The sequence below is a fragment of the Ambystoma mexicanum genome, chromosome 3q (assembly GCF_040938575.1).
Source record: "Ambystoma mexicanum isolate Mex_15411 chromosome 3q, UKY_AmexF1_1, whole genome shotgun sequence".
Classification (NCBI taxonomy): domain Eukaryota; kingdom Metazoa; phylum Chordata; class Amphibia; order Caudata; family Ambystomatidae; genus Ambystoma; species Ambystoma mexicanum.
The window spans coordinates 1251852340-1251877347 of record NC_090926.1 but is presented as its reverse complement, the minus strand read 5'-3'; the positions used below and the strand labels follow the sequence as shown (position 1 = coordinate 1251877347).

General features: G+C 47.9%; 1 protein-coding gene across 6 annotated transcripts in view; it reads right to left on the bottom strand.

Moving 5' to 3' along the window:
• Positions 1-5208: 5208 nt before the first annotated feature.
• The window catches only part of KANK2 (KN motif and ankyrin repeat domains 2), a 411863-nt gene continuing 392063 nt past the window's right edge, over positions 5209-25008 (bottom strand). For all 6 annotated transcript variants that reach the window (XM_069604240.1, XM_069604241.1, XM_069604244.1 and 3 more), the window contains 2 exons: positions 22456-22554; positions 5209-8676 (listed from right to left, as the gene is read on the bottom strand). In XM_069604240.1, coding sequence (XP_069460341.1) covers positions 8629-8676; positions 22456-22554 — 147 coding nt within the window. In that variant the 3' untranslated portion in view covers positions 5209-8628. The remainder of the gene's footprint in view (positions 8677-22455; positions 22555-25008) is intronic.

Below are 25008 nucleotides of genomic sequence, written 5' to 3'. Positions count from 1 at the left end.
GCAGAACGCCCCAGCAGTGCCGGCCTTCTTTAACATGCAAAGGAAGGGCAGTGCAAGGCAGAACGCCCCAGCAGTGCCTGCCTTGTTCACCATGCAAAGCAAGGGCCGTGCGAGGCAGAACTCCCCAGCAGTGCCTGCCTTGTTCACCATGCAAAGCAAGGGCCGTGCAAGGCAGAACGCCCCAGCAGTGCCGGCCTTCTTTAACATGCAAAGGAAGGGCAGTGCAAGGCAGAACGCCCCAGTAGTGCCTGCCTTGTTCACCATGCAAAGCAAGGGCCGTGCGAGGCAGAACTCCCCAGCAGTGCCTGTCTTGTTTAACATGCAAAGCAAGGGCCGTGCAAGGTAGAAGATCCCAGCAGTGCCTGCCTTGTTCACCATGCAAAGCAAGGGCCGTGCAAGGCAGAACGCCCCAGCAGTGCCGGCCTTCTTTAACATGCAAAGGAAGGGCAGTGCAAGGCAGAACGCCCCAGCAGTGCCTGCCTTGTTCACCATGCAAAGCAAGGGCCGTGCGAGGCAGAACTCCCCAGCAGTGCCTGCCTTGTTCACCATGCAAAGCAAGGGCCGTGCGAGGCAGAACTCCCCAGCAGTGCCTGCCTTGTTTAACATGCAAAGCAAGGGCCGTGCAAGGCAGAACGCCCCAGCAGTGTCTGCTTGTTCACCATGCAAAGCAAGGGCCGTGCAAGGCAGAATGCCCCAGCAGTGCCTGCCTTGTTAACATGCAAAGGAAGGGCCGTGCAAGCCAGAACGCCCCAGCAGTGCCTGCCTTATTTAACATGCAAATGAACATGCAAAGGAAGGGCCGTGCAAGCAAGCAAGGGCCGTGCAAGGCAGAACGCCCCAGCAGTGCCTGCCTTGTTTACAATGCAAAGCAAGGGCCGTGCAAGGCAGAACGCCCCAGCAGTGCCTGCCTTGTTCACTATGCAAAGCAAGGGCCGTGCAAGGCAGAACGCCACCTGCCTTGTTTAACATGCAAAGGAAGGGCCGTGCAAGGCAGAAAGCCCCAGCAGTGCCTGCCTTGTTTAACATGCAAAGAAAGGGCCGTGCAAAGCAGAACGCCCCAGCAGTGCCTGCCTTGTTCACCATGCAAAGCAAGGGCCGTGCAAGGCAGAACGCCCCAGCAGTGCCGGCCTTGTTCACCATGCAAAGAAAGGGCCGTGCAAAGCAGAACGCCCCAGCAGTGCCTGCCTTGTTCACCATGCAAAGCAAGGGCCGTGCAAGGCAGAACGCCCCAGCAGTGCCTGCCTTGTTCACCATGCAAAGCAAGAGCCGTGAAAGGCAGAACGCCACAGCAGGCACGGCCGTGCGAGGCAGAAGGCCCCAGCAGTGCCTATCTTGTTCACCAGGCAAAGCAAGGGCCGTGCAAGGTAGAAGGCCCCAGCAGTGCCTGCCTTTTTTAACATGCAAAGGAAGGGCCGTGCAAGGCAGAATGCCCCAGCAGTGCCTGCCTTCTTTAACATGCAAAGGAAGGGCCGTGCAAGGCAGAAGGCCCCAGCAGTGCCTGCCTTGTTCAACATGCAAAGGAAGGGCCGTGCAAGGCAGAATGCCTGCCTTGTTCAACATGCAAAGGAACGGCTGCGCAAGGCAGAACGCCTCAGCAGGCACGGCCGTGCGGGGCAGAATGCTCCAGCAGTGCCTGCCTTGTTTAACATGCAAAGCAAGAGCCGTGCAAGGCAGAAGGCCCCAGCATTGCCTGCCTTGTTCACCATGCAAAGAAAGGGCCGTGCAAGGCAGAAGGCCCCAGCAGTGCCTGCCTTGTTTAACATGCAAAGCAAGGGCCGTGCAAGGCAGAATGCCCCAGCAGTGCCTGCCTTGTTTAACATGCAAAGAAAGAGCCGTGCAAGGCAGAAGGCCCCAGCAGTGCCTGCCTTGTTCACCATGGGCCGTGCAAGGCAGAAGGCCTCAGCAGTGCCTGCCTTCTTTAACATGCAAAGGAAGGGCCGTGCAAGGCAGAAGGGCCGTGCAAGGTAGAAGGCCCCAGCAGTGCCTGCCTTCTTTAACATGCAAAGGAAGGGCCGTGCAAGGCAGAAGGCCCCAGCAGTGTCTGCCTTGTTTAACATGCAAAGGAAGGGCTGTGCAAGGCAGAAGGCCCCAGCAATGCCTGCCTTCTTTAACATGCAAAGGAAGGGCCGTGCAAGGCAGAAGTCCCCAGCAGTGCCTGCCTTGTTCAGCATGCAAAGCAAGGGCCCTGCAAGACAGAATTGTTTAACATGCAAAGGAAGGGCCGTGCGAGGAGAAGGCCCAAGCAGTGCCTGCCTTGTTCACCATGCAAAGCAAGGGCCGTGCGAGGCAGAAGGCCCCAGCAGTGCTTGCCTTCTTTAACATGCAAAGGAAGGGCCGTGCAAGGCAGAAGTCCCCAGCAGTGCCTGCCTTGTTCAGCATGCAAAGCAAGGGCCCTGCAAGACAGAATTGTTTAACATGCAAAGGAAGGGCCGTGCGAGGAGAAGGCCCAAGCAGTGCCTGCCTTGTTCACCATGCAAAGCAAGGGCCGTGCAAGGCAGAACGCCCCAGCAGTGCCTGCCTTGTTCACCATGCAAAGCAAGAGCCGTGAAAGGCAGAACGCCACAGCAGGCACGGCCGTGCGAGGCAGAAGGCCCCAGCAGTGCCTGTCTTGTTCACCAGGCAAAGCAAGGGCCGTGCAAGGTAGAAGGCCCCAGCAGTGCCTGCCTTTTTTAACATGCAAAGGAAGGGCCGTGCAAGGCAGAATGCCCCAGCAGTGCCTGCCTTCTTTAACATGCAAAGGAAGGGCCGTGCAAGGCAGAAGGCCCCAGCAGTGCCTGCCTTGTTCAACATGCAAAGGAAGGGCCGTGCAAGGCAGAATGCCTGCCTTGTTCAACATGCAAAGGAACGGCTGCGCAAGGCAGAACGCCTCAGCAGGCACGGCCGTGCGGGACAGAATGCTCCAGCAGTGCCTGCCTTGTTTAACATGCAAAGCAAGAGCCGTGCAAGGCAGAAGGCCCCAGCATTGCCTGCCTTGTTCACCATGCAAAGAAAGGGCCGTGCAAGGCAGAAGGCCCCAGCAGTGCCTGCCTTGTTTAACATGCAAAGCAAGGGCCGTGCAAGGCAGAATGCCCCAGCAGTGCCTGCCTTGTTTAACATGCAAAGAAAGAGCCGTGCAAGGCAGAAGGCCCCAGCAGTGCCTGCCTTGTTCACCATGGGCCGTGCAAGGCAGAAGGCCCCAGCAGTGCCTGCCTTCTTTAACATGCAAAGGAAGGGCCGTGCAAGGCAGAAGGTCCCAGAAGGGCCGTGCAAGGTAGAAGGCCCCAGCAGTGCCTGCCTTCTTTAACATGCAAAGGAAGGGCCGTGCAAGGCAGAAGGCCCCAGCAGTGTCTGCCTTGTTTAACATGCAAAGGAAGGGCTGTGCAAGGCAGAAGGCCCCAGCAATGCCTGCCTTCTTTAACATGCAAAGGAAGGGCCGTGCAAGGCAGAAGTCCCCAGCAGTGCCTGCCTTGTTCAGCATGCAAAGCAAGGGCCCTGCAAGACAGAATTGTTTAACATGCAAAGGAAGGGCCGTGCGAGGAGAAGGCCCAAGCAGTGCCTGCCTTGTTCACCATGCAAAGCAAGGGCCGTGCGAGGCAGAAGGCCCCAGCAGTGCTTGCCTTCTTTAACATGCAAAGGAAGGGCCGTGCAAGGCAGAAGTCCCCAGCAGTGCCTGCCTTGTTCAGCATGCAAAGCAAGGGCCCTGCAAGACAGAATTGTTTAACATGCAAAGGAAGGGCCGTGCGAGGAGAAGGCCCAAGCAGTGCCTGCCTTGTTCACCATGCAAAGCAAGGGCCGTGCGAGGCAGAAGGCCCCAGCAGTGCCTGCCTTGTTCACCATGCAAAGCAAGGGCCCTGCAAGACAGAATTGTTTAACATGCAAAGGAAGGGCCGTGCAAGGCAGAAGGCCCCAGCAGTGCCTGCCTTGTTCACCATGGGCCGTGCAAGACAGAAGTCCCCAGCAGTGCCTGCCTTGTTCACCATGCAAAGCAAGGGCCCTGCAAGACAGAATTGTTTAACATGCAAAGGAAGGGCCGTGCGAGGCAGAAGGCCCCAGCAGTGCCTGCTTTGAATTAAGGATGGTTGCTAGGGCCGGTGTCAAGCCGTAAATCAGGCACATGCAAAAGCCGAGGCTTTAGGTTAACAGCATATGACGCTTGTAAGAAAAGTGTTGCTCCTCCATGTAGCAACACCTATCTATTTTTGCACGTACCCCAGAATCAGGCCCTCAGTCTCTATGTGCCGTCACGCCTTCCCGTGAAAGGTTTGCGGTTTTGTCCACGAGTTCCCATCAGAGGGAAATATACACTCCAGACAAAATATAAGAAAAAAAAGGAACCAGCCCCCGTCGAGACACACAGAGCAGTTCAACCTTTGTCCCGCCCACACTGGCCCTTCCAGTCTGCCCCTTGCCTGTTGGTGTTAAGGACCCTTACCTGAGCAGGCCACCCATACCTGAGCAGAAGCGCCCCCTCCTCACAAGCCCATGTGCAGACGCTTTCTGCTCCTTCAGCTCCAAATGAGGTCCCAAGACCCGGCAGCTCTACCCAATCGCCACAGAGACCAGCAGGTGCGTCCAAGGTACTGCACAGTACCCGGACATAATGACCCCCAGGCCAATCCAGGCTGCTCATTTGTTGACCCCCATTTGTCTTGACAACTACTGAGTGCCTGTGCCCCAGGCATGCATGTATGCATGTACAATAGGCAGCACACATGCAGCAATGGACATGCGCAATGGGGAGGATGGGGGGGGCGACGAGATGGGGGAATGGGGCAGGAGGGCCGATTGGTGCTATCGGAGAGGGCAACAGGCCAGGAGGTGTTCCTTGAAGCGCAGGACTCTCTGTTCCTTCCTGAAGTGCAGGAGCGATGGGGCCCAACTGGTCGCCATTGCTGTGCCATTCCAGAGTCCGGACTCTTGGCGGGCGGCCCACTTACTGCATGTACCATTGCTTCATCCAAGTCTACAAGTAAACATATACATGTATTAAGGGCAATAGGAGGTTGGAACGGTGCGTGGGGGTGTTCCCCTTTAAAAACAAACAAACAAACGAAAATCCTCACAAAGTTATTTTGCCAAAGGTGACGTATAAGAAAGTATTTCACTCCGATAAAAACCACATACAGCCGATTCCCGTAAGCAGAGAGATGGCAAATGAGCACTGGCTGAGGGGTTAAAACGGCCCACCCGACCACCATCAACAGAGTAGAAAAGACAAGGAGAAGCATCTTTTACATCACTTTTCTTTTTATTCTTTTTGGATTACACAAGATTAACTGGACTTGGATGGTGTGTAAACAGTGGCATTGGCGACGATCCCTTTCAATAAGAAATGGGCCGTGCGCGATGTCGCGCGACATAACAGCACAGGTGCAGACAGCTTCTGGGTTACATGACCAACGAGTGATGATATACTGTACAGATGAACACGCTACATAGAATGATACTCTTAGATAGTTACCAGGCAGCACTTCCCCAAAAGTACCCTGGCTAGTACTGGAGGGCAGTGGGGGGAGGGCTTGGCAGAGAGCTCTATATCATTACTGGGAAACCTGTGGAAAGGGAAAATCCTCATGACAGACTCTCCAGATGCGATGCAGCACATGGACAACCCACAAAACCCCACATTTCCATGTATGGATGGGTAATTAGCATTGACAACGCATGCAAAGGTGTGGACGAGACACCCTTCCCCAGGTTTGAAGGCATTACATATCCACGGGTTTTGATGGAAGATGTTTTGGAGAAAGACACTCCTAGATTTCTGCAAGAGCCGTTCATTCAAATTCCTCTGGTGCTCGGGAACCATTCTTTATGCCAGAGCATAACACAGAACCCCTCAGGATGTCCTCCACGTTAGCGTGACATCTTCTCTGTACATCCATGTTACCCAGATCAGGCATGTTCCAGAAAAGGAAATCTACACCATGTCATCATTGGACACAATTAGGGTTTGTTTGGAGGTAACCAAGGATCTCCCCCAAACCGGGCAGATGAAATGATCCAGTCGCACGCATCTGTGGCAGCGCCAAGTCCCTTCTTAGCCTCTTAAGTGCAGACTTGGAGGATTTCCTATGTACATTAGGATGGATATATATGTCCTCAGCACCTAAGGGGTTAAGGCAATTCTTCATTCCTGCCTGATGAAAGGAACATGCATCTACAGAAAGGTGCAAATGAGCAATTCTATTATCTTAATTTAAATATGGACCAGTCCTGTTTCATTGAACAAATGCTATTGCAGTTGGCTAATGCTATACTCTCAAGCGAACCATGGATCGGAGTGAAGTACAGCTCTTGAGACTCTCGGCTTCCCCCGGCTGGACCATGTGCGACAGCTCTTGAGACTCTTGGCTTCCCCCGGCTGGACCATGTGTGACAGCTCTTGAGACTCTCGGCTTCCCCCGGCTGGACCATGTGCGACAGCTCTTGAGACTCTCGGCTTCCCCCGGCTGGACCATGTGCGACAGCTCTTGAGACTCTTGGTGTCCCCCGGCTGGACCTTGTGTGACAGCTCTTGAGACTCTCGGCTTCCCCCGGCTGGACCATGTGCAACAGCTCTTGAGACTCTCGGCTTCTCCCGGCTGGATCATGCGTGACAGCTCTTGAGACTCTCGGCTTCTCCCGGCTGGACCATGCGGGACAGCTCTTGAGACTCTCGGCTTCCCCCGGCTGGACCATGTGCGACAGCTCTTGAGACTCTTGGTGTCCCCCGGCTGGACCATGCGCGACAGCTCTTGAGACTCTCAGCTTCTCTCTCTAAAGACGAGCTCCCAGACACAAGCCTGGGAGCTCGTGGAAGAAGCTCCGGCTGGAGACGGACGGACCTATGGGGGGATTAGGAGATTTCGTAACAGGCTAGTAAGGTGACAGAGGGGTCACCCATTGGTCAGATTCTCCTGATTTCTCCTTCGGTTGGTCCACTTCTATACAACAAGCCATTGAAGACCTTGTGTGTTCCCATGACTGCTCCTTCCGGGTCTCAACGCTGCAGCTTGGGAGGCAATCGCACATGCATCGCTCCGTGAATCCTCAAAGCAGAAGACCTCCCACTTGCATCCTAGATCTGCAAGCACCAGTGTGGATAATTGCTAACCCGCGTCAAGACGACACATTTAGCAACAATGAAACTGCTCTGCTTTAAGGCACATTGTGTGCTTGTTTCAATGGCCCTGGTTGGCGGTCTTCCCTCTTCCCCAATACGCTCTGAGATTTACAATCCGGAATGTACCAGATTCAAGAAGAAACAATGTTGTCCTCTTCATGGTGTGAATCAAATATTAAATTATTTTCTCGAGGACCTGCTCCAACCATAGTCATCTATATTCCCTCCCCCCCTTAAATTGACAAGATCTGCGGGTAATGGCGACACGTAGGATAGCATACGAGCGACAGGCAGAACCCAGGAACAGCTAGCCCTTGTGTGCCACTGCTCAGTGACATACTTCATTGGTGCAAGGGATAAGGTCCGAGCAGCGTCCTTGGCATTCTCTTGAAAACAACAGAGCCCGCTCTGTCTTCTCATCTGAGCTTTCGGTGACGGCGAGAACAGGGCCAGATTGTCCTTCTAACCACACTGTAGTTCAAGAACGAGGCCCGTTGATACTTGCTGCCCTGTGGATGAATGACCTTTTGTCCTCCGGGGGACCGATCCAATGGTCTGCAAGAGCTAAATCCCCTTATTGCTTAAAGTGACAGCACTGATTTTCAGTGAGGATACAGAACTATACCAGAGCATCACATGCAGTTTCCAGCAAATTGATATCATCTGCTCGCAGCACTAGGGACAGGGGCTGCATCTTCCAAACTCTATGGGTGAAATGCCCAGATCATGAGTTGGACCACCTCTGCACAGCATGATCCTGACTCTCCATTATACATTCACAACAGAACAGTACAGAAACCCCACCACAGTGCCGCTCCACCCACTGCCATGCCTACTCCTGAAAAAAACATCAACTTCTTATGGAAACAAGGCTCCCATACTTCATATGAACATCGCCTAGCTCAAGTCTTGCGATGCCGCAGTGCTTTGTAAAAATAACTTTAATATTATTATACTTATTATCACTATTGCATTATACTGAGCTTATTTCTCTCTCTGGAAGAGTTCCATGTTCTTTCTTGCTTTTATGCATTGGAGGACAGCTGGTGATCTGCTCCCCGCGGTCGACCAGATAATACTGCACATTCCCTCTTTAACCTTCCAAGGTCTTTAAGCCTCCGTATCCTCCGCCACCACCATCATCATCTGCAGAGCACCCATGTAGGAACATCCCAGCTGACTTTGAAGCATCTAATGGTGCAGTCTGTATATATATCTCAGCTGGTTTGATCCAGAACAACTTCAAGAGCTCTCGACAGGGTGGAGTGGTTTCCGTGCCTGCTGCGGATTATTGTACGCTGCCGCCTGAGTAACAAAGCTTATTTGGGCTGCGTTCTTGTTCCTTTAGGTTATTTCATAGTCGATTATCCATGATATACAATGTGTTCCGTCCTAGGTTGGATGAGGTTGTGTGACGCAGAGGTTCCCACTTTACCATTGTCCGTTTTTATGGGAAAAATACATCCCATGATGGATGTAAGTGTTCAGTCTATGGCCTGTGGTGGGGAGGGGAGGTCTATGCCTCTCTTTCATTCCCACTAGACTTAGTTGGTGGAGTCTGTTGTCTGTGCCTTTGGAGTTTTGGGAGAGCTCTAAAAAAAATAAAAAAAATAAAAACAAGTCATGAAATTAGAAACAAAACACACACCGAAATATGAAACATTGAAACTCACATCGGTCATGACTCTCAGCTTCACTGGCGTTTACCAAAGTATGCTTGAGCCCAGGTAGCAATTACAGGTCAGTTTACATTATGCCTATTTAGCACACCATTGCAAATTTCCAGCAAACAAACCCAACACATCACATCATTACCAGTTGGCCTCATGTCCAGTTATCAAAGTGCATTATGCCCATTGTCAAGAGGGATTTTAGAAGTACCACTGTGTGCTGGTTCTGAGAGGCCAACATAGTGGGTGAGTAAGGGCTTTTCACACCTGGTGTTGCCAAACTCTCTCTAGGTAGGGAGGGCTGAGCAGCAAGGCAGAATTCAGAGATTAGGGGTTTGGTATGTTGGTATAGTTAACACTTAGAAATAGCCAAGCAATATAGGTCCACATAAGTTGTTTATTAGTGCACATTTTTGTTAAACAATAATAGCAATACTGTACTAAGTAAAGTGGAGAGAAAAATAAAATAATAATCGCTTAAACAATATACAACAACCTGCCATATAAATAAAATGCAGTTACCTTAAGCAGTCCTTCCATGACCAGCTAACTAGGGTCCTGTGTTCTTATAGAGTGGAGTCTACAGGCAAGGGGTTTAAGATGCATCAAAAGCCCCCCTGCGCAGGACTTGGTCAAAGCCAACAGGCAGGCAGCTAACAAAGATAATAATGCACTGGCTATGATGGGTTTGGAAAAAGAAAAACGGGGACACTCCCAACCCGTACACTCAGTAATCCCCATTGCAGAATCCTGGGCTAGAACCCCACCACCCACAGCCAGGTAAGCTAAGTGTTACACCCATGCAATCACTATTACACTAGTGGGGCACCAAGAGTGGTTTATATGCAGGCCCTGAACTCTCCTGCCCCAAATAAGTCAGAATCGCTGGGGCCACTCGCACTCTTTTGGTCCCAACGCAGGAGGTCCTCGTGTTGCAGGTGCAATAGTTAAAGTCGGTGTTCCCGTTGGATCGGGTGGGGCGGCAATTTCAGATCTCCAAAGCAGATGTGGTTCAAAAAGACATCCAGGTGGACAGGCCAGCTAACCTTGGACAAGGAATGCTGCTCCTCCCACCATGGAGGACACCAAAGACACTGCAGGAGGAAGATGAGGTGGCGAAGGAAACCTGGCCAGGGGCTGGCAGGTTCCGATCTTAGTGGTGGCATAAAACCTTCTCTAGGCAGGTCCCTGTTCCAGGTGAGGAGCATCTGTTGCAGGCAATGACCTGGTCACTAGAGCCAAAGCAGAGGCCTCCTGTGATTGCCTTCCACAATGTTGGTTCCTTCCGATGCCGTCCTCTTGGTTCACTCAGTGCAGTATTCTGTCTTTAGGTTCTTGGCTTCAAGGAGTGACTCCCAGAAGGCTCCTGATCCTCCCGCCTCATCCATAGTCCAGGCAGGGGGCTGCCTCAGCCCACCAATGAGAAGGATCTGTATCATTCAAACAAGCAGTGGCTGTCCAATCATGGACAGCCAAGTACCCACCCCTATCTGCCCAGCAAAAGACATCCCCTGGGAGAAAGGTAGATTGGTACCAGAAGAACCAATCCCAGTTTAAACCAGTGCCAGTCGCACACAACACTGACCGGGAAGCCAAGGATGAATCTTGGGAAGATGCATGGCCTCATATGGAGGTTTCTGACCGAGAGGCATCAACAAGCAAGATGCCCAAAAAACAAGAGGACCAAAAGGACAAGATGCCCAATGGACAAGATGCCCAAAAACACGAGGACCAAAAGGACAAGATGCCCAAAAACAAGATGCCCAAAAACATGATCCCCAAAAACAAGAGGACCAAAAACAAGATGCCCAAAAACAAGATGACCAAAATCAGGAGGACCAAAAACAAGATGCCCAAAAACAAGATGACCAAAAGCAGGAGGACCAAAAACAAGATGAACAAAAGGACAAGATGCCCAAAAACAAGATGACCAAAAGCAGGAGGACCAAAAACAAGATGAACAAAAGGACACGATGCCCAAAAACAAGATGACCAAAAGCAGGAGGACCAAAAACAAGATGACCAAAAGGACAAGATGCTCAAAAACAAGATGCCCAAAAACAAGATGACCAAAAGCAGGAGGACCAAAAACAAGATGACCAAAAACAAGATGACCAAAAGCAGGAGGACCAAAAACAAGATGCCCAAAAACAAGATGACCAAAAGCAGGAGGACCAAAAACAAGATGAACAAAAGGACAAGATGCCCAAAAACAAGATGACCAAAAGCAGGAGGACCAAAAACAAGATGAACAAAAGGACAAGATGCCCAAAAACAAGATGACCAAAAGCAGGAGGACCAAAAACAAGATGAACAAAAGGACAAGATGCCCAAAAACAAGATGACCAAAAGCAGGAGGACCAAAAACAAGATGAACAAAAGGACAAGATGCCCAAAAACAAGATGACCAAAAGCAGGAGGACCAAAAACAAGATGACCAAAAGGACAAGATGCTCAAAAACAAGATGCCCAAAAACAAGATGCCCAAAAACAAGATGACCAAAAGCAGGAGGACCAAAAACAAGATGGACAAAAGGACAAGATGCCCAAAAACAAGATGACCAAAAGCAGGAGGACCAAAAACAAGATGAACAAAAGGACAAGATGCCCATAAACAAGATGCCCAAAAGCAGGAGGAGCAAAAACAAGATGACCAAAAGGACAAGATGCTCAAAAACAAGATGCCCAAAAACAAGATGCCCAAAAACAAGATGACCAAAAGCAGGAGGGCCAAAAACAAGATGACCAAAAGGACAAGATGCTCAAAAACAAGATGCCCAAAAACAAGATGACCAAAAGCAGGAGGACCAAAAACAAGATGACCAAAAGGACAAGATGCTCAAAAACAAGATGCCCAAAAACAAGATGCCCAAAAACAAGATCACCATAAACAAGATGACCAAAAGGACAAGATGCTCAAAAACGAGAGGACCAAAAGACAAGATGCCCAAAAAAAGGAGGACCAAAAACAAGATGCCCAAAAACAAGATGACCAAAAGCAGGAGGACCAAAAACAAGATGACCAAAAGGACAGGATGCTCAAAAACAAGATGCCCAAAAACAAGATCCCCAAAAACATGAGGACCAAAAACAAGATGCCCAAAAACAAGATGCCCAAAAGCAGGAGGACCAAAAACAAGATGCCCAAAAACAAGATGACCAAAAGCAGGAGGACCAAAAACAAGATGAACAAAAGGACAAGATGCCCATAAACAAGATGACCAAAAGCAGGAGGACCAAAAACAAGATGACCAAAAGGACAAGATGCTCAAAAACAAGATGCCCAAAAACAAGATGCCCAAAAACAAGATGACCAAAAGCAGGAGGGCCAAAAACAAGATGACCAAAAGGACAAGATGCTCAAAAACAAGATGCCCAAAAACAAGATGCCCAAAAACAAGATGACCAAAAGGACAAGATGCTCAAAAACAAGATGCCCAAAAACAAGATGACCAAAAGCAGGAGGACCAAAAACAAGATGACCAAAAGGACAAGATGCTCAAAAACAAGATGCCCAAAAACAAGATGCCCAAAAACAAGATCACCAAAAACAAGATGACCAAAAGGACAAGATGCTCAAAAACAAGTTGCCCAAAAACAAGATGCCCAAAAACAAGATGACCAAAAGCAGGAGGACCAAAAACAAGATGAACAAAAGGACAAGATGCCCAAAAACAAGATGACCAAAAGCAGGAGGACCAAAAACAAGATGACCAAAAGGACATGATGCTCAAAAACAAGATGCCCAAAAACAAGATGCCCAAAAAAATGAGGACAAAAAACAGGAGGACCAAAAACAAGATGACCAAAAGGACAAGATGCTCAAAAACAAGATCACCAAAAACAAGATGCCCAAAAACAAGACCCCCAAAAACAAGATCACCAAAAACAAGATGACCAAAAGGACAAGATGCTCAAAAACAAGATGCCCAAAAACAAGATGACCAAAAGGACAAGATGCCCAAAAACAAGATGCCCAAAAACAAGATGCCCAAAAACAAGATCACCAAAAACAAGATGACCAAAAGGACAAGATGCTCAAAAACGAGATGCCCAAAAACAAGATGCCCAAAAACAAGATGACCAAAAAGATGAGGACCAAAAACCAGATGCCCAAAGAACAAGATGACCAAAAGGACAGGACCTAAACCACATGGGGAAACAATTCGGAGAATGTGGCACTCAAATCTGTATTATGTGATTGCAAACAAGAGGTTTGCTGCCAACAGCCTGTCCCAGGCACATCACAATGGCATAAGCAATGTTGCCAGACAAAAAGAAATAGGGCCCCTTTAACACCCCACTGTACATTTCAAAGTAAGTGTACAGGAAAATACAAATGGGAGAAGTAGTCTACCCCCCTCCCACACTGTAAACCAAACCTGTAAATGCCAACCAGGATACCAAAAAAACAGGCCAGTATGACGAGGGTTCCTTTGAAATCCACGGAAGGTAAGTTGCACAAGAAAACTATTTCTCCAACACCCACTTGATATGTCCTTGCCAGTTTTGATCATGGCTTGCTAACATGAAATGACCAGTCTCCAGTGCCGACATGAACAAGCGATGCATTGAAAATGTGGGCAGCTTCCTTTCCATCACTCTTTAGCCCAACCGTGTCATTGCAGAAGGAGTCCAGACATATGCAAATGAGACTTAGTCTCCACCAATGGGAGCAGTTCATCTGAACCGCCAGACCACACCCTCTCTGCACAGGAATACAACTAAGTCCAGAAACATACCGTTCACGTGTTTCTTATGTATTACTATGCCTGTGGAATCCTCATTTAACATACACACTATTTCATCACAAGACAAAACTCACTGTAACTACCAGTGTTCTCTCTCCTTGTACCAAGCACATTCTAATAAAATAGTTATTTTGCCAGGTTTTCATCATTAAGGTGCAACCTGGTTCCTGGGCACAGGAGCACTCTCCGTTGGGCCGTTTGGGTAATTCTCACAGTTTGTCAAAGTGCTTGTTTAAAAGAGGGGGTATCTGCTGCATTCTCAGACCCCTAGCTTCGACATCTTTGTTTCTTGGCTGAATGAACTGGGAAACCAAGAAATACCTTTACTTCTCTGTTGCCCTGAATTTCTTTTTAAGGGCTAGCTCTACTGTTGAAGGCTTCCCCCTCAGGCCCCATTAGTTCCTCTTGATCTGGAGCTAGTCAAGCCTATTGCCCCTTTAGTGGCCTCTCACCTGGCTGAACTCTTCAACCTGTCCTCTGACTCTGCTTGCTTTCCTTCTATTTTCTTAAAACAGCCATGGTCATTCCCCTCCTAAAAAAGCAAGGGGCTGACCCGACCCTGCATCTCTTCTTCTGTACTACTCTAAAGTACTCGAAAGAGTTATGTTCAACTGTCTTACCAATTTGTTATACAGACACAAACTTTTAAACCCCCTACACGCAGGTTACGCTCCTTCCACTCCACAGAACCTGCTCTCATGAATGTGTCCAACTTCATTGCCTCTGCTAAGCACTCAAACCTATCCTCCATCCTAATTCTACTTGACCTGTGTACTACATTTGACACTGTCAATCACTTTGATCACCTTAATACTATATTCTAGGGATACACAATCGGCCCCTTGCATGGATGGACTCCTACCTGGCACCTCACCAATTCTCTATCTCCTGGACCAACAACACCTCGAACTCACTCCTCCACATGTTCATTTTCCACATGACTGTCTTGGGTTCTTTCCTCTTTACACTCTACAACTCTGCTCTTGAGGCACTCATTTTCTCCTTTGGGTTCTTGTACCAACTCTTCACGGATGACACAAATGTTCTCTTTCGATGCATTTTCCTCTGATCTCTATCAGAATTTCCACCTGTCTCTCTGCCATTAAATATTTGATAGCTTTTCACTCTGATGTTAGACTCTACAAAAACAGAGGTGCTCTTCTTCCCTGCCAAAAGCGCTCTCCTATCTCTGGCCCTGCCTATCCAGTTCCTACCCGACACCCTCCCCTACATTTCTTCAGCTAGAAACCTCTGCGTCATCCATGACCCTTCTACTTTCATCTCCAAAACGTCAATGGCAACTCCCTTCAACCTCTTAAATATTAGGAAAATTGGGCACCTCCTTCCTTTCAACACTGCCAAGCATCTCTTAACCAGTCTTGACTAAACTAGACTACTGTGCCAGCATCCTCTTTGGTCTCCTCAACTATGCTTTCTGTCCTCACAACAAGATCATCAACTTCTCTACAAGGACTCTCTTTGGACTCCCTCACTTTACACCTACTTCCCCGTACCGTCACCAGACCACCTACTTCCCCGTACCGTCACCAGACTGGATAGCTGAGGATGCCAAAACAGGGCCAGATTTAAATATCTTCTCCTGTTTCACAAATCTATCTATGGTAAGGCAACACTGTAGCTATCCTCCTATATCCAACTCTATAAGCCTTCTCGTAATCTCCAACCTACCTCCTTGACTACCCTTGTAACTCCTCGTCCTCCCTGTGCTTCATCTCATTTTTACTCTCTTGTTGCTCCACTCGCATGGAATTCTCTTCCCCCGGACATCCAAGGAACAGTCCACAGGGATTTTCTGAAAATCACACTAAAAGCCTACCTCCTCATCTCTGAGCTGCCCTGTTAGCCTACCTCTCCTCTGCCTTCTAGCTAAAAATGTTCACCTTGCCTTTAACCTGCCTCTGTCCCTCACTTCCTCTGCCTCCACTCTAGCACTTCCTCATCATAGTCACATCCCTAGCACAGCTGGTAGTACCGCCTGCCTGCACTTAAACACGTCTAATTTTGGTTCTTCTTAATCTATATATGTCCACCCATGTATTGTCACTTTTGACTGTCCATTTACTTCCCTCTGCAACCTGGTCAGAATGTCACTCAAACTCACCCCATTGTAAGAAGCTCATTGCTTTCTGTCAAATTTCATTTTGTATCTAATGTACGTCCTTTCTTGATCAACATAACATTGTTCCATTCTGTATATAAATCAAATCTGCTTTCACAATCCTAAGGAAATTTCCAGGGAAGAGAAATATCCCATGACAATCTTCCTCCAGATAGGCCACTTGCGTTACCATTCATTATATGTGCTGTCTTTGTTCCTGTTCGCTGCTCCTAAAGGTTGGCTGAGATTTAGGCCTTCAGTTGGTTCCTTTTAAGGGCACTGTGTCAAAGGCATGACTGCCTCCCTCATGTTCTTGGCTCTTTTTTTCATTCTTTAGATTGCAGTGTACCATAATGGGATTTATTCCTGATAGAAGGTATTTATTATTATCTAGTGGTTACCAGAATTTATCTTGCCATCAAGTGATTTCACCAAGCTTCAACACTAGTAGTTCTGCCAGCAAACAGAACAATTCTGTGTTTGGCTTTTCATGTGTTTGCGAGTTGGACATTGTACGTATTGTAGATCCCACTACTGACACCATCTGTATCAGATGGATGGACATACCAGAGATGAAGATTTAAGTTTTAAAGTTGCATTATGATATTATGAAATGTGTAATTGTTTCTCATCTCCTCAGCCTTTCCAGTCACTTAGGCTTATGGCAACATTTATGCCAGCCCCAGACTTCAGCTCATCCCATGGATCTTCAAGGTATCGGAATGGAGCAGCCAATGTGGTTAGAGGACTGCCTGACAAATAACCTATACCTATCACATTGCATAACAGGACAACACACAATCCTAAAAACAGTCAGAGAGGGGAGGTCTGGACAAAAAGTGACAACCCTCTATGAAATTGGATGAGAAATGGTAGAAAGGTACAGGAGTCCAGAGGGAGAAATGGGGTGGAGGAGGGCAACTGGGGAGGTGAGGAGGTTACTAAAAAAAGGAAAAGGCTGGAGAAGAGGAGGTACTTTGGAGGGAAGAGGAGGGTGAAAACAGTAGATGAAGAATGCGGGTAGATAAAGTGTTAAGCGGTGGAGAGACAAAAGGAGGTGATGGGGAAACAGGAGGTGGTCAGACATTAAGGAATAGAGGCGGTAGCAAAACAGGAAGAGGTGGTGATAACTGGAGGAGATGCTGAAACACAAGCAGGAAGAGGTGGGAGCATAGGGGGTAAGACAACAGGAGGACAAGATGGGAAAGCATCTAAGGAAGGTAGTGAGTGATCAGAAAGGAGAGTGGTGAAACAGAAGGAGGGGGAATAAGGAAAGATCAACAAGAGGAGGCGGCGATGCATCAAGAGGAAGAGATCAGACAACAGGAGGAGGAGGTGGTGAGACAGCAGGAGTTGGTGGCATCGATAATGAAAAGAGGAAGCATAGATGCATCATTGGGAGGTGGTGGAGACGGAGGAGAAACATCCTGGGAAGGCTTAGACAGAGAGGGATGATACTTCAGGTAAGTTATGCACTTGGTGGACCAGAATTGTGGATGAGAGGAGGAGCAAGCACATGACGAGGCAGTGAGGAGGTGACAGGAGTTTGGAGTGGGGTCCAGCATAGCAGCAGAATGAACGGGAATAGAAGAGGGTGTCTGAACAACTAAATTGTTACAGAATCGCGAGATGGGTAGCAAGCATGAAAATAGGGAATCTGGAAGAGGCCCCCATAGTAGAATTAGAAGAACCTCCACTCAGCCAGGCTAACCAGCCAGAACACAGCAAGAAGTCTTTGATACTGAGCCTTGTGGCTCCCAGCCTTCTCCCAACAGTACAGAGATCTGAACGGTGGCAGCACGTAACATCTGGAGCAGAACTTTACCAAGGAAGTGACAAAACGAGAGTGAAACCCCATCGGAGACGAGGAAAGAGATGCACAGGACACTTAAACATCTCCAGACGGAGACAGAAAGCACAAGGATTGCCACGAGGGAGCCCGGATTCTTGCCCAAGAAACTTCTTTTAGTTTTGCTCATTTTGGAATTCAAAGAGAAGCCATCCTGCTGTTTTGCTAGTTGGTACGGACGATGGAGATCACCCATCCCACTTCACCCTTCTTCCCCAAGTGAAGAATGCAGGCCCATTGGACTGTTGCCTGCAACCCATCTGGGCACCCAGGAAAACCCTCTATTCTTTTCTCTGGTAAAAGTGGAGGGAGAACGGACGGAACGGATGTTAGGAGAGCTCGGGTTTCTATTTAGTGACACTACACATCTATTACCCATCCTTAATAAAACATTGATAAGAGGTCTAATCAGTGTCAGTGTGTGTGTTAATCCCATTCGGCTTTGTGGCCCAGTTTTCCAACCTCAGTATACTTACAGTCTGCCCAATCACAGCATATTAACAACTACACACTTCCAGGATCCTCCCATTTCCAGAGCCAGCTATATTCCCAGTTTAACAAACCCGGGATATGACAGTTTAACCAATTACAAAGTGTAGAATCCTAGCAGATGGAGCATAGTTGCCCATCCCAGCATATTCCCAGTTTGGCCAACCAGAACCTATTCAAAGGCAATCCTTTTCTACTCAGAGCTTTAACATTCCCAGAATATTCCCAGTTTTCTTAATACCACTAAATCAACAGTTTGGACCAATGTAGAGTATATGAGTACATTCCCAGCATAATTCCAGTCGGGACTATACATTTACTGTGACTTTAGAATGTCGGCCGGGACTAACACTGTGCCTTTATCCAGTACAAAAATGCTGACCCCCATTACTGTGACTAATCGAAGCGGGGGTCCCCCCCCGGCTCCTCTTAGTCGTGGTAATGGGGGTCGGCAGGTGGCAGGTGTTCAGGGGGTGTCCTCTGCTTCTTTTAAATGGAGAGCGGGGGACAAGAAAAATTTAGGGAAAGAAAAACAAGAAAAAAGGGACCCTGCGGCATCAACGCCGATGCACGTAAGTGGGTGGGAACTGACGCTGCACAATCGAGGGAATAAAGCGGCACACTTCGCTGTGCCCCGCAGTTAAGGTAAGTGGCTAGGGCGGGGGAGCGCGGTGGTGGATGCGGGCCACAGTGAGCTATCTGATCACTGTGCCGCAATGGTCATCGCCATTTTTGTCGGTGAAATTACAGGTGGTGCAGTGATCACATAGATTTGTTCCACTCTCTAACATCCCAGTTTGATTCTCAATTTACAGCATCCATGTGTAAAGAATCCTACGGATCCCTCACGGAAACCCTGTCTAAAGTCTCTTCCCAGGGGGCCGGGAAAAGGCAGACACTTCCTAATCCTGAACTTGGGGGTGTTGTACTGCAGGAAGATCACCTGGGAGGAGACAAGGCTCAAGGTGGTGGGGAGGTCCCGTGGGATGAGACACAGTATTTGTCCTTTGAAAGGCAGAACCTTTCAAGGTTGCCAAATTAAGCAATGGCTTATTGACATTATAATGTATCTGAACCACATATAAGATTTGTGATGTTGAATGATGTTGAATGATGTAGAACCTGAGCCAACCTTACCAACAGAAAGACCCTTCAAGGTATTTCAGGACGAACACCCTCCTTATTAACAAAGGTATAATGTAGCGAAATCTAGAAATGTTACCTTAAATTGTCTTTCTCTACAACACATTCTAATGGTTAATCTTTAAATAACTTTAGGGGAAATAAATCTACCCTTAAAATCAAGCAGTTACATAAAATAACTAACTTTGTTGTTGGGGACTACAAATCCCATAAACCCATGAGTACTGGGACGAGGAAGAGGGCTGAAGAGGCATGATGTAGCAGTAATTAGCCAATTAAGACTAATAGCCCACACCTGAAGGAATCTGGGAGGCATAAAAGCCCACCCGAGGTACAGGCAATTGTAAGGAGCTATAACTGTGGCTGGAGTGAGCGCTGTAGGAGCAGAGGTAAAAAGAAGAGGACGTGGTGTTGTCAATCCCAGCAGAAGTGGGAGAACCAAAGGGACGCCAGGATTTTGATGCAGCAGATTTTACCAGCTTAAACTGCGAGGGTCCTGTGCCTCTAAACTCTGAAGTGCAGAGGCGGTACAGAGGAGGGCGTGCAGGAAGACTGTTTTTCCCCATGTGAGTCTAATTGCTGAGATTGCGCAGCAAGAAGCAAGTCTGAGACCGAGGAGAAGAGCTGCTGTGAAGTCGTGGGTCTCAGGAGCGAGAGGGGCTACTTAATTGAGTGGACGGGCCTGAGACACCTTCAGCGAGGAAGGGTGTGGGTCCCTGCGAAGCCAGAAGCAGTAGACATTGTGCCAGAGGCTGTGGAAGTTGTGTGAACCGCAGAACAACGATCAAAGAAGCTGGTGAGTCAAATCTGGCATTCTGACCGCTTGCGTGAACACTGCCGGCAACTGTATCCAGTCCAAGCGTCACTCACATATAAGCCGAAGTGAGCTGAAGTGGTTAGTTGAACTTTTGACAGTGGGAAAGTAGCATTTGTGTGTTATTAGTAGTTTTCGTTCACATACGTGAAAAGCAAACACTACAGAAAACCATTGTTAGCCCATTTAAACGCTGTAAACTATGTGAAGAAGTGTTCGTGTGTGCCTAATTTCCCATTCCAAAGAAAGAGTGACCTTTTCATCTTTAATCATGCGAATGTTGAATACTAATAAAAGAAAAGAAGTGTTTAAGCACTGTATCTACAAATGAAGCGATAGCAAGCATTACCCAAGCCAAAAGTATTCCCCTATTAAGACTGAAAGCAGCCTTTCTAAAAGACAGAAAAACTTCCAACTAAGACTGTGAGCACAATAGATGTTTAACCTTACGTAAGATACAAGTGTGCAAGCATTACCTGAAGCCACGAGCGTGGCACCAAGGCGTCTGGACAATTATGTGGCTAACAGTTGGCAGAAAGATGAAAGCAAAGTTGGGGAAGGCGAACTTGCTGCTCATAAATACAATTTGAAGTTAACACAATCTATATTGCCAAAGTCTTTGAGTATCAGAGCGAAGTGGGTCATAAAGGCAAACCAAGATTGTTGTTGTGGCAGACAGACAAGAGAGGCAAATAGGCTGCTCCCTTTGAGAGATATTCAGAGGAATGCCTTGCCTGTTTGAAGTGTTGAAGTGCCATAACATACATTAAAAAAAAATAGAAGAAATTGCTGAAAAGAGCATTGAAAAATACTGAATTCCAAATATTTTGATCAAAGGGAGGTGGGATTGCACGGGTGTCTCCGGCTCTCCTTGATCGACATTCCAGGGCCACAGGAGTTGCATGGGTGTCTGCTGCTTCTATGAAAAGAAAAGTGCGGGACAAACAAAGTTAAGAAAAAAAAAGGAAAGGACCCTGCATCGCAGGTTCCCTTCCATGTGCGTGAAGGGAACCGGCATCGTAGAGGAATTGCGGCGGCGGCGGCAGCACACTTTGCTGTGTGCTGCCAGAAGTTAAGTAAGGGGGTGGGGGAAGCGGGTGGTCCAAAATGTCCGTGGGAGACAAAACCAAAAGTTATTTTTGAAAAAATAACTTTTTTCTTCCTCGGTCAATTCGGATTCGATCTATTCATGGTGAACCTGTTTTGAACAATCAAACAGTTGCCTGCCTCGCATTGCTGAGCCCTTACACAGGTCTTCATCGGCATATGTCCAGCTTGCATTATATCAGTATACCTCTTGCTTGACAACCCTCGTCTTCTCCCGTTTGTTCACTCTCAGGATTTTCCAAGTTTCAGAATTACAGTACATTATCATAGCAACACAAAATATTTCCAATTTCACCATCCAGTTTGCATAATCCCAAAACACAACCATTCTGGACAACCTCACTATACAACCAGTTTGACAATGTTAGCCTACGCATACCAGTCACCTTGCAATGAAGTCGCCATTTTACCAGCCCAGCAATTTCCTATTTTGCCCAGTAGTCCATAGAAAATACTTTCAATTTACCATTACCCAATCCCAGTATAACCCTAGTTCACAGTTACACAGTTTCAGTGTATTTCCAGTTTGCAAAATGCCAGTAGACATCCGATCTATACAAATCCAGCGGGCTCCCAGTTTGGCAAACCTACTATGAACCCAGTGTTCCAAATCTCAGTCCATTTCCTAGTAATAAAATCTGAGTACTGTATACCTCCATATATTCCCATGATGGCAGTCCCAGTCTATATCCAGTTTGCACAGTCCCAATATATTCCATATATACTTCAGGACAAACTATAAGGACACCCGAGAGAGCCATATGCTCACAGGACATCATGGCAGGCAGTCGAGGGCACGCTGCTTTTGTGGCACCCTTATTTGGAACAGGAGTTTTTTTGTAGACATTATTTCCTAATGGTGCACGGTGCACAGTGTGCCGACTGGCACAAGGGGCTGTGGTGTGGGTGTTAAGATTAATTTATAACCAGACATTAACAAGAACATACTGCATGCATTTGGGCCGTGAGGCCGCCATCTTGTTTTCCACCATGAGTGCAGGGAGAGGATGAACCGCTGGGGCAGGAAGTGCTGTGACCGGTGCCCAGGACATGCAGTGGTCTGTAGTTTAAGTAGGAAGGGGCGGAGGTAGAAGCAGTCTTTTGGGGTCATAGGGTTGGCGGCCATCTTGTTTCCATGACTGCATGGTGACAGGAACAGCACAAGGATTTTCAGGGCAGGAACTTGTGAGTTCTTTGGCACTAATGGGCAGGCTCGGGCAATGCTTGTGGACCAATGTGGAACACTTTAATGGCTTAGTGCACTGTGCAGATGACCGTTTTAGCCAACACTGCTGGGGTCTGCAAGCTTCGAGAGAGACCTACTGCCCTGCTGATGTCATGGTGCTGTTTCTAAAGTCTGTCCTAAAATCATCACAGTTAAAGCGAGAGAATAGTCAAGCGGGTACGCACCGAGGAAGTTGGCACTTACCGGCGAAGGTGGCTTGGCAAAATTCATATGCGCATAGAGGAGAACAGCAATGTCATTCTGAGAAGCTTCCAGGGCGATGGACAGGGCTGTGCTTCCATCCTGGACAATGGAGACAAAAAGAAATGGGGAGTTATCCCTTGCGCTCTCCTGCAGAGAGAGTGGGCACGTACACATGTGCCCAGACAGCCAAACAAAGAGACAGATTCGCCAGGAAACCTAGCGAAAATCGCCAAGAAGCAATTAAGTTATGCAACAAGCAGAGAGAACAACACATATACTAGTAGGCCCACAGGCATACGCGGACATATATTATAAAATCAAGAGGTCCATGGGAAACGAAAGAGAGACACAAAGAGAGTTGCAAACACCCCTGCATATAAACAACCACTAGAGTGAGGCAAGAGAGCAGGCCCGACTCCATCAGGGGGGCCAGGTCCCCCAAGCCCAGCCCCTACCCCGCCCTAGGAAGGAGGCCATGCCCGTGGTGTTAAACATCACTGGGGCCGAGGGAGTGGGGGTGGATTTCACTCTAAACATGCAGCAGCAAACTCAGAGACATCGTTCTGGGAGGTAGTACCCAAACGGATTGTTTCCAATTGATCGTATGGTAAATCTGTCCGAATTCGGCCAGTACCATTTGATCGTTTGGAAATGATAAAATTGGGTAATCACTACCAAACATGGTGAGCGCGGGTTGCAGGGGTGTCCCCCGCTCCCTATGTTTGGTAGTGATGGCCTTTGGGGGTAGCAGAGGTTTGGAGGCGGGGGACGGGAACAAACAAAAAAAGAAAAGCGGACCCTGCGGCATTGGATCCGACCCGCGTTTGTGGGACAGATCTGACGCCGCAGGGTCAGAAGATGAGCAGACGCCAAAAAGGTAAGTAGGTGGTCGGTGGGGGAATGTAGTGGGGGCCGTGGGTTGTTTAAGTTTGGCCGGATTTTGCTGCGGCAAAATTGTCTTCACGCCCAAATTGACCGCGGTCAATTCGGCCGCGAACATTTGTGCCATGGCAAATTGTATACATCCTTCTGAGAGGCTACACTGCCGGAAGCGCTGCTGGGGTTTGGTTGCTTCCTCTAGACAATGATGTATGCCCCACAGCCATGAAAGCCCAAATGTCCAGGGAGATGGAGGGCTATTCACATCTCGAAGCGAGGTAGCACACATGCTCAAGAAGGGTGCCAACAGCTATTTTCTCAAACCTAAAATCACAATTTTGCTTTCTGTAATTCAAAGTTTGTTTATATTTTGCTGGAATATAGCGTTTTTTCAATCATGCTCAATAAAATGGTTAATAATATCAAACAATAAATGACACGTGATGTTGCTTGAACACAGATTTCTCCAGAAGGTGCACCAAGTGACTGGGGGCCCTTACAAATTACATTGAAAGTGTATGTGCTGCTGCATTAACTAACTACTTGAGTATAAGTGAAAAGATGAGCTTGGTAGTAACAAACATGTAATTCTGGAGGGGAGAGTCTAGTAAAATCAAAAAGTGATAGATGCAAGACTTTGAATGAAACATTACCACTACCGTTGCTCTACGCAGCAGTCCATGCCATAATTATGTGTATGTCTGTGCCATTACAGAAGGGGACAAGCCATTAGAAAAGGACTCTTGGTGCTGCCACCAAAAGGTCTTTAATCTTAATTGCTAGACCATGTCCCCTCTGCACTGGAACACAAGCAGCCACATGCAAGTTTAGGCCGTGTGGTCTAGCAGCTCGGGAAGGGCTTCTCACATTCCCATAGGACCGAGGCTGATTTGCAAACAATGGTATGGAAGGCTTGCCAGAGCAATGCCATTGGTTATAATTGTTTCAGAGACTTTTGCCTATTCTGTGCAACCAAGAATTCATGCAGTGGAACGCAGATCGGATGGAGATAAAATGTGAGGAGAAACACGCATCCTATGGGTGTGTTTGGTCATTTACCCACCCAATGACTAGCCATGGCTATTTTAGAGCCCATGGCATTACCACCCGTTTCCACCAATGTTAGGGAGAAGTTTCATTTCTGTGGCAATTCCCTTCCACCTTAGAGATCCCCAGATATTTGTTTGGACTAAGGACTTTTTAATTCTAACTCCTGAGTGAGTGGGACCTTTTTTACTCCCTCCTGAATTTTTTCCTGACTAGGAGTTTACGTTTTCACTGTTGTTGGAGTCTGACAAACTCCATAGGCATCTGCTTTTTGGATAGTGACACACATCACTCCCTGTGCAGTGTCATAGAAAAATACATTTTCTTGGGTGAACTACTGTTCCTAAGAATAGTAAGGAAAAATGGATCTTACTTACATTTTTACTTTGTAGGTCCAGCAAACAATAGCTTGTGTGGAGTGCTGAGGGTTAGAACACCCATGGATGACCATTTTGTCAAAATGGCCCCATCTTCTTTTTTTGCCATTTTCTGTTTGTGAGGTCTTTATTGGCTTTTACTTTGTGTGTTGACAGGTTTGAGCCCTTTGTGTGTTTTGCCTTTGGCAGGCTTCAGCCCTCAAGCCCCTGGCTCCAGTGTGTCTGGAAGGACAGGAAGTGAGGGAAGGTC